The 9,821-nt window shown below is 37.3% G+C and overlaps 2 protein-coding genes across 11 annotated transcripts in view; one reads left to right on the top strand and one right to left on the bottom strand.

The window, feature by feature from the left end:
- On the bottom strand, positions 1-547 carry LOC108540645 (histone H3.3-like). Its single transcript, XM_017889782.1, has one exon. It carries the CDS (start codon positions 464-466, stop codon positions 56-58), a length of 411 nt encoding a protein of 136 aa, XP_017745271.1. The 5' UTR covers positions 467-547; the 3' UTR covers positions 1-55.
- The window catches only part of SPECC1L (sperm antigen with calponin homology and coiled-coil domains 1 like), a 147,930-nt gene that overhangs the window by 58,297 nt on the left and 79,812 nt on the right, over positions 1-9,821 (top strand). For all 10 annotated transcript variants that reach the window (XM_017889747.1, XM_017889741.1, XM_017889743.1 and 7 more), the window contains 3 exons: positions 1,662-1,735; positions 3,068-3,243; positions 6,936-7,099. In XM_017889747.1, coding sequence (XP_017745236.1) covers positions 1,662-1,735; positions 3,068-3,243; positions 6,936-7,099 — 414 coding nt within the window. The remainder of the gene's footprint in view (positions 1-1,661; positions 1,736-3,067; positions 3,244-6,935; positions 7,100-9,821) is intronic.

The raw sequence follows: 9,821 nt of genomic DNA, 5'->3' as shown, positions 1-9,821 counted from the left end.
TTTTTTTTTTTTTTTTTTTTTTTGAGAATGAAATGTTTCCCATCATAGTGGATTCTTAAGCACGTTCTCCACGTATGCGGCGTGCTAGCTGGATGTCTTTTGGCATAATTGTTACGCGTTTGGCATGGATAGCACACAGGTTAGTGTCTTCAAAAAGGCCAACCAGATAGGCCTCACTTGCCTCCTGCAAAGCACCGATAGCTGCGCTCTGGAAGCGCAGATCTGTTTTAAAGTCCTGAGCAATTTCTCGCACCAGACACTGGAAGGGAAGTTTGCGAATCAGAAGTTCAGTGGACTTCTGATAACCTCTAATTTCACGGAGCGCCAGAGTACCAGGCCTGTAACGATGAGGTTTCTTCACCCCTCCAGTAGAGGGCGCACTCTTGCGAGCGGCTTTTGTAGCCAGTTGTTTCCTGGGTGCTTTACCACCTGTCGATTTGCGGGCAGTCTGCTTTGTACGAGCCATGGTGCAGAGACCTCCTTACTTACCCCCCTTCTCCTTCGGCTGGAGCTCGGCGAGCGAGAGGTGGCACTGGCGTTGGAGAGTGACGGCCTATTCCATTTTTAAGATACCATTACTCCAACTACTGAGTCTGTGAGGTCATCACATGGCTTCTTCTGCCTTTGAAGTGTTTTTAGTCTAGTGGTCGAGACAGGTGTGTCAAGAGATGTGGTAATGTTGGCGGCAACATGGTACAAGGCTGCGTAAGACACAGTTGGAACACAGAGAACAGCCAGTGATCTACTGGGGTGGGGCTGTAGGTGAATGAGGGTAAAGGATTTGCCACCAGTTGTGTAAGTACCCTTCTTGTCCTTAACCAAAAAGTGATTCGTTCCTGAGCTGTCAAAAGTAATCAGCCGTGAGCGGTTTACTTAGTGGCAGCTATCAGCATAGCACCCTCCTAAGGCATTTCTCTCTTATGCTTGGATTTTAGAGTAGAACCTCCAAAGAGAAGGTGACTTCCCTTTATGTTTCTGGTTCCAGGGAGACTAGCCTGTGCTACACTTTCATCTTTGTATCCTCACTCTGTTTAGAATGGTACTTTGCATCTTATTGGTGTTCACTGAATGCTTTTAGAATGAATGAAATTGTTGTAAGAAAATTCACATTATGGGATAATTTGAGGAATTATTGATTTACTTTATAAATATATTCTTTATTTTTTAAAAGATTTTTATAGGATTAATTTAAACAGCAGCTACCCTGGGTATTATATTTTTTACTAATTTTGATTTTACTAATTCACTTCTGGAATTTATTCCAGCGTGTAAGGAAAGACATGCTTATATAAATACTGCAGATTAACAATGTTTATGATTCAAAGTTCATATTTTAGTCACAGTCAATATTGTTTTGACTGGTTATGTACCAACAAAGTGAATTTCTAACGGTTTTACTTTTTGTTTCAAAATTAAGATACTGTGGAAGGAAGTGATTTAGAAATTGTGATTTTTTAACTTGATATTTTCCAAAGAAAGTAATATTGGTTATTACTTGGATTGCACATTTTTTTCTATTAAAGTTTTGTATTAAAATTTTTTTGTAGTCTTTGGACAGAATAACTTCTTTCGAATGTCATATTTAAGTACCCCTTTTCTTTGTATTATTCCTTTGAACTTTGTTGTGAGAATAGATATTTAAACTTTGGTGATCTTTTCAGATACAGTTAAAAAACTCCAGGACCAAAAGCACGACATGGAAAGAGAAATAAAGACACTCCACAGAAGACTTCGGGTAGGATAAATCTTCATGTATTATCTTGTTAGAAAACAGTTTTCTGAAATTTGAGGTGTAGTCACTGACCATGTTATCATTCATCTTAAGCTTTGGATACAATGATAATACTGGCCTCATTGGGTTTTGGGCAGAAAGCAAATGCTATCATTTCAGATTGGGATTGGTGCTAGATTTGGGGTACAAGAATGTACTATAGGTTGAGTATCCCTAACTAGACATTCTGAAATCTAAAATATTCCAAAATTTGTGACTCTTTGAGTGATGGCATGATGCTCAAAGGAAATGCTTATTGGAACATTTTGGGTTTTGGATTTTCAGCTTTGGGATGGTTAGCTGTTAAGTATAGTGCAAATATTCCAAAATCCAAAAAATCTTAAATCTGAAATGCTTTTGGGTAGGTGATACTCGACCTGTAGAAATTTATGGTTAGTAATTTTAGAAAGATAGATTTGGGGAAAAAGTGTTGTATTTTGTAAAGAAAGGTTGTTAGCTTTTGATTATAAGGTGCCCCAAACTAGTCTGTTTTCATACATTTTGTGGCTGTGATCTGTCTTGCCAATAGCAATGCAGCCATGATGCAGGGAGTGGGGAGAAAGCTACTCAGTCGTTTGGGTCATACCACAGTTGCTCAGGCTGCTTTCATGGTGTAAGAAAATTGCTTTAGGGGTGAGGAGGGCATGGGGCTCAGGCATGGCCCAGCTGTGGCTCTGAGGGAGGTGAGTCCCAGGGAGACTTCCCCACCCGGCCACACCCGCATCCTCCATGACTGTGGGAAGCAACAGACCACGTAGTTCCTTACCGCCTCTTTGTATAGTTTTGCCTGCCTATATTGAGTTTAGTGTTTTTCTTCTGGCTTCCTCTTCCTCTTCCTTTTCTTTTGATTTTTTTTTTTCCTGTTAGGTTTTGATGTCAGAATATTTATAGTTTTTCACTGTATGGTTCACATACCATTATATACCTTCTTATGCTTTTCAGAGGTAAAGATCCATAAATTCTGGATGATGTTTATTTTCATAAGAACTGCTTTGAAACTTGCATGAAGAAGGGAAGCTTGACACTGTTTTCATTAATATCTATTGAGCACTCTGAGTACTTGATGCCTCAGTAGGCAGATCAGCTGGAAAATCTTTTCCTTGTTAAGAACAAGTTCACTAATAATAGTTGCATTGCCTGTTAGAAATAGATAATAGCAATTCTCTGGGATTAAAAAAATGAATCATCATTTGGAAGCATTAGTGTGTTATAGCAATCCAATCATAAATTTTATTGCTTTTAAATACAACTTGATTGCTCTCTTTTGGAAATAAAAAGTTAGTTTTTTTAATATAGGAAGAATCTGCGGAATGGCGGCAGTTTCAGGCTGATCTTCAGACTGCAGTAGTCATTGCAAATGACATTAAATCTGAAGCCCAAGAGGAGATTGGTGATCTAAAGCGCCGGTTACATGAGGCTCAAGAAAAAAATGAGAAACTCACAAAAGAATTGGAGGAAATAAAGTCACGCAAGTATGTTCTGAGAAACCAGTTGTGTACTTATGTTTCGGTAGAGAACATTTAAATCCCAATTTTGGTTGTGGTATTATGGAAAAAATGTGGAGTTTGATACTTACTGAGTTTGGATCTGATGGAAGTTACTCAGCTTTTCTGGGCCTCATTTTATGGCACATGTGAACTAGTGCAGTCTATGTGGATCTTTCAGAGTTGTCAGTATCAGTGATCCACAACTCTGAAGGGAGTGAGGATGGTCTCTCACATGATTCTCCTTTCCCCCAGCCCCACAGTCCAGCCCTGTTAGTTTTCTTTAGATTATAGCCTCATGACTAAGGATGTGGACCCTGGAGACAGATATTCTTGGCTCGTGTCCAGCTCTGCCTCTTACTAGCTATAATCTTGGTTAGGAATCTTGACTTCCCTGAGCCTCAGTTTTCTCATCTTTAAAATGACACAATACTACCTGCTTTACAGTGTTGTCATAAGGATTAAATAAGATAATGCCTGCCAAGTGCTCAGGGCAATGGTGAGTATACTTCAGCTAGTATTTTTGGAGACCCAAGTAAAGAATGCAAATGAGTTTCTCTCTGTCACTCACTTGAGGAATTTTCACTTGTTTTATCTTATAATCAAATGAATCTCCACAGTAGTTTTTTTTTCCCCCATGTAACATAGACATCATTGGAAACTGATGAAAATTATTAGATGAAATGACATTTGTGACATGCTCTGAGCTCCACAGTGAAATTCCATCTCAGAGTGGGGATAGTATTTTGTATTTGAGGTTATTACTAAGAATTTGATTATTCCTTAGTTTGAGTAATTATTAAGTAGGCATAGGAAGAAATTTAGAAAACTAACAGTATATCTTTAAAAAATGGTCTTATTATTGCCTTGCTCTATGAATGGCTCAGAGGAAAGTATTGCTAAGCATTTTTCATTGGATTCCTTAAGCAGGACATAGAATGAGACAGATTATTATTTCTCTACTAGTATAAAACATGTATTACATTACTTTTTTCTTTGTATTATTAAATGAATAGCATATCAGAAATGCTTCATTCTGTAGTTATCCTGAGTGAATGAAATTCTACTGTTAAAGTTGCATTCCTTTGGATCTCAAAAATTCATAAGACTTTGAGACACATGTTTTTAAAATGCCTTCTGAAAGAGGTAGAATCTTGTAGGGCAGTGGTTCTCAGAGTAAGGCCTGCAGATTCCTGGATGTCCCTAAGGCCCTTTAGGGAGTCTGTGAGGTCAAACTGTCTTCATAATACCATCAAATTGTTTGCCCTTTTCACTGTGTTGACTTCTAAACTGTTAGAGAAAAGCAAGTGTAAACTGTTGATGAACCAGGATCTTGGCAATAAATTGCACTTATGGTCATTATACTCTTCACCACCACATACTTGCGTTTTTTTTTTTTTTAATGCAGGTTTCACTTAAAGATGTCCTTGTAAAACCGTAAAGTATGAATTTTACTACATCCCGGTCCTTGAGTACACTCTTTAGCGTTCTGTGTGACAAAATGGGAAGTACAGAAAAAGCACTTCTGCTTAATCTGCTGTATACTCAAGACTATACTGAAGAGTGAGGTCACGTTGAGGAAAATGCTGTGATTAGTTTGAGCTGCTTTCTTTTTTCCTTGAATGCCATTTTTTTACTTGAGAATGACAGACAAACTGTGGATGATTCAGACTTTGGTATTATTTGATGGATATTTTGTGAAAACAGTTAAGACAGCCTATCACTGAAAGGAAAACAACAGACAGTATTCATTGCCAGTGATAAAATGTGGGCTTTCAAGTGAATGTTAGGATTTGGGAAAACTTGTTATTTACCATTGGTGAGTTTGACAGCTTCCCATAAAGTGTCTTCTGATGAGATCATTACGACTTAAAAAAAAAGTGTAATGACAGCATTTAGAAAATCTGTAAGTAAAACAGTATTTTCCTTACAGCCAGTCTATGATGTTAAACAAGATTGATGAGTGGATTTTAGTGGACAGAATAGGAAAAGTTCACTTATATGGTTTCAGATTCCACATTGGAGCTAACTTTTAAGTTACTACTTGTTGCATTTTAGTGCAGTTATCAAATAAGAACAGCTACAGTTATCTAAAAGGGCTATGAAAATCTCCCTTTTCCACCTACCTTATCTATGTAAGACTTGCTTTTTTTCATATTAAAATAGGTTCAATACAGAAGAAGTGAGAGTTTAGCTGTGTTCTCTTAAGCCAGACATTAAAGAGATGATTTAAAAATGCAAAGCACTGTTACTCTTCTTACTGATTTTTTTTTTGTTTTGTTTTGGAAAGCATAGTTATTTTCATAAAATATATTAATAAGCCCTGTATTTATTTTAGTTTTAGATGAATTAAATATTTTTGTATATTCTTAGTTTTAATGTAATGGAAGACAGCTCTTATAAACAAAAGGTTTTGGGGTCCTTACTCATTTTTAGGAGTAGAAAGGGGCTGTAAGACCAAAAAGTTTGATAATCACTGTTATAGATTCTTTATTAAAAGTTCTAATCAGCCGGGTGCAGTGGCTCACACCTGTAGTCCCAGCACTTTGGGAAGCCTAGGTGAGCAGATCACCTGAGGTCGGGAGTTTGAGACCAGCCTGATCAACATGGAAAAACCCTGTCTCTACTAAAAATACAAAATCAGCCCGGCGTGGTGGCGCATACCTGTAATCCCAGCTACTCGGGAGGCTGAGGCAGGAGAATCACTTGAACCCAGGAGGCGGAGGTTGTGGTGATCTGAGATCACATCATTGCACTCCAGCCTAGGTGACAAGAGCGAGACTCCATCTCAAAAAAAAAAGAAAGTTCTAATCATGACAGCTAAATGACCTTACGATCTTGTGGTACATCTTGAGGCAGAATACTGTCAGAAGGCCAAATGGCCACCAAAGACGAATTTTTCCTAAGGACTGGCTTAATTTTTGTTCACATACTTGATAGTTATATGACATGTACAAGCTCTGCAATTGTAGTCTCATTCCAGATGAAAGAATTCTGTGTTAGTCAGTGTAGTGAATTCAGAATGGGCCAGAAATGAAATGGAATTGATTTTTTCAGATGACTCAGGATGCATCACCCTGAGCTTCTAGGGGACTCATGTTACTAATATGGGTCTAGGCCTTTTTTTTTTTTTCCTTTGTAGAATTCTATTTGAAGACTACACCACTTGCCTTGTTCTTATTTTTATTTTTTTAAAGAGTGTGGGCTTTGGTTTCATTTCTTTGTATTTCCATATCTAAGCATGACATATTAGCTAGAACCAGTATAAATTAATATTATACCACTATAAATTAATATTATACAGTATCATGTACTGGTGAACCTCCGGACTCCTGAGAAGGGCCTTCTCGGCAGCACAGGACCTGGAGAGTCTCAGCTCTGAGCCAGTCTACCTCCTATTTTACTGCCAATTGATTACTGATGTCCTTACCTTACACTTACTTAGATGAAAATGGAATTTGATGGTTGTTTAACTTACTTAGGATAACCTGATATAAAAATTTCAGTATCATTTCCTGGTATTTACCAAGCAAATGAGAACATTGGACCAGGTAATCTACTAAGCTCAACTGATACAATTTTTTTAAACTGATAGTTTTTAATGCTTTTCAGCTGGGAGGGGAAAATGTATATGTTCTAGTACCTGTGTAAAAATGCTCTGATTTCAATATTATTTTCAGGCAGGAGGAGGAGCGAGGCCGAGTATACAACTACATGAATGCCGTTGAGAGAGATTTGGCAGCCTTAAGGCAGGGAATGGGACTGAGTAGAAGGTCCTCGACTTCCTCAGAGCCAACTCCTACAGTAAAAACCCTCATCAAGTCTTTTGACAGTGCGTCTCAAGGTAATTAATTTTTCTCCTGCATTGTGCCAACTGCATGTGGTTGTGTTTACTTACCTTATATTCTCTGGTTTAATTTGATATTCTTTACTGTCTTAGTCCCATTAACTTTCATATAGTATTAATGTACTAGACTTAACAGAAGGTGATATTTAATAGGTTTGAGATCTCTTCAGCTTCAGAGGTGTTAGTCTCAGACAGAAGCCTTAATCCCATGCAGAGATGTGTCTTCTCACCCTCGGTGGATCACACACATTACTGTTACTTTAAGTATGTTCTCTATGCCTAAGAACTTCCAGATGTATAACTTTAGCTCTTCCCTTCCTCTGAACTCCTCAGTCATATCTATCCGGATGCCTACTTGACATGAACCCTCAGGTGTCTCCTGGACATCTAACGTCCAAAAAGCAAACTCTTGTCTGCTGTCTTCAGCCTTCTCCCGGTGCATAAATGGCAGCATCACTCCACCCAGTTACTTAAGCCAAAAGTCTGGGGATCTTCCTTAAATTCTTGTTCTTTCTTACTGCTACATCTAGTCTATTACTAGCAAATCCTGTTGATACAGCCTACATCATGGATGTCTTTGCTCTGTCTTCTCTCCATCTCTAGCGGCACAAGCTTTAGTTCAAGCCACCATCAATCACTAATTTCAGTAACCTCCAAATTAAATCTCCCTTTTTCATCCCATGATAGAAAGATCTTTTCTTGTTTAAAATCCTTTAGTTGCTTATTAGAGTTGAAACAAAATTCAGATACCCAAATGCCTCCATGGTCTGACCCCTGCCTAGTCTTTGCCTCAGTTGAACCACTCTTCCCCCACTCACTATAGTCCTACACGGCATTTCAGGTTCTGAATCAAGCTGGGCTTTCTTTCATACAAGCTCTAGAAGGCTTACTCTCCCCACTTTCAAATGACTGACTTTTTTTCATCTAACTTCCTCAGCCCTGGGAAAGGAAAAGGGATGTGGTGTTTTCGAACAATTAATTGTAATATGTCCTAAAGCTCAAATTTTTGTCTAGAAATTCTTTAAACTTTATTAACAGGCTACTAGAATCTGTATTCTGTGATTATACACAAATGAGTTCTCATTGACTTAAAAACACAGCAAAATTCACATATATAGTCCTACACACTGTTGGTATAGACATTCTGGAGGACTGTTAGGCAATACCTTCCAGTTTAAAATGCCATGTTCATAGACTCTGAAGTTGTTATACTTAGTACTGGCACAAGTATTATGTATAAAGATAGTATTATGTATAAAAAACTCTGTATATGTATACATACACAGTATGTATACCATTGTTTGGAAAAATGGAACACCTAGAAATCACTTAAATGCCTATTAAAAAAATTAAGACAATTATGGCCAATTAATACAGAAAAATACTATGCATATTTCAATAAGGATGACATGGATCTCAAAGTACTGATGTTGAAACATGTCTGTGATCCTTTATTCAAATGTGCCACCTGAGCAGTCGCTTTGTGCACTGCAGTCCTTTATAGTAAGTTGCAGGCCAGTACATATATACAGATATATGTATATATCTATATATACCTGTGTGTGTGTGTGCGTATGTATGTATATAATGTGGGTGGTCTTGTTTTTTTAAGGTACGTAGATAGCTAAGTGTATTTGCATTTAAAGTGTAAGAAAGATTTACTCAGAACTGTTGTTAGTGGCCACCTCTGGGTAATATGATGGGGTAAGATGAAAGGAGAAGTTTAAAATATATATGCTTTGAGCTGACAAGTGCCTGTAGTTCCAACTACTTAGGAGGCCGAGGCAGTAGCATGCTATCACTGCACCTGCTAATAGCCACTGTACTCTAGCCTGGACAACAGAGCAAGACTTTGTCTCTGAAGAATAAAATATATATATGTTTTGAAAATCAAAATGATAATGGAATGTCTACATTAAATTAAAATTATACACCTATTCAAAATGTTAATAAAGCATGCTTTAATGCACAAAACTGCTTCATAGTAAAGTTTTTAAAAAGCCTTATATGTTACTTTATAATAAAATATATGTAAATGACCTAGCAATTCCACTCCTAATTATACATTCAAAAGAACTGAAAATAGATAATCAGACAAATACAGTCCCTGACTTAACGATGCTTTAACTTTTGATTTTTTGACTTTACAATAGTGCCAGTAATACACATTCAGTACAGCTTTCAGTAAATTACATGAGATATTCAACACAGCCTATTTAGTATAAAATAGGCTTCATGTTAGATGATTTTACCTAACTGTAGGCTAATGTAAATGTTCTGATCTTGTTTAAGGTAGGCTAGGTTAAGCTGAGATCTTTGGGAGGTTAGGTGTATCAAATGCATTTTTGACTTGCTTGTGATGGTTTTATCAGGACATAACTCCATCATAAATTGAGAAACATCTGTGCTTGTACATCAATGTTCATAGCAGTTCTGCTCACAATAGCTAATGGATGGAAGCAACCCAAGTATCCATGCATTCAATGAATGGATAAACAAAATGTGGTATATTCATACAATGGAATACTGTTCAGCCACAAGAAGGAATGAAGTAGTAACACATACTTTAACATGGATGATTCTTTACAACATTATGTTAATTGAAGGAAGCCAGATACAACAGGTCACATATTGTAAGATTCCATTTATGTTAAATATTCACACTACGTCAATCCATAGAGACAGAAAGCAGATTGCCAGAGGCTGGCGGGACAGTGGG

This window comes from Rhinopithecus bieti, unplaced genomic scaffold, assembly GCF_001698545.2.
Source record: "Rhinopithecus bieti isolate Rb0 unplaced genomic scaffold, ASM169854v2 scaffold_19723, whole genome shotgun sequence".
In the NCBI taxonomy this organism is placed as follows: domain Eukaryota; kingdom Metazoa; phylum Chordata; class Mammalia; order Primates; family Cercopithecidae; genus Rhinopithecus; species Rhinopithecus bieti.
Note: the sequence above shows the minus strand (reverse complement) of the source record. Positions and strands in the feature narration are given on the sequence as shown.

Bases quoted from the DNA above. Each gene is read 5' to 3' on its own strand.
- LOC108540645 (XM_017889782.1), bottom strand. From the start codon at position 466: ATGGCTCGTACAAAGCAGACTGCCCGCAAATCGACAGGTGGTAAAGCA.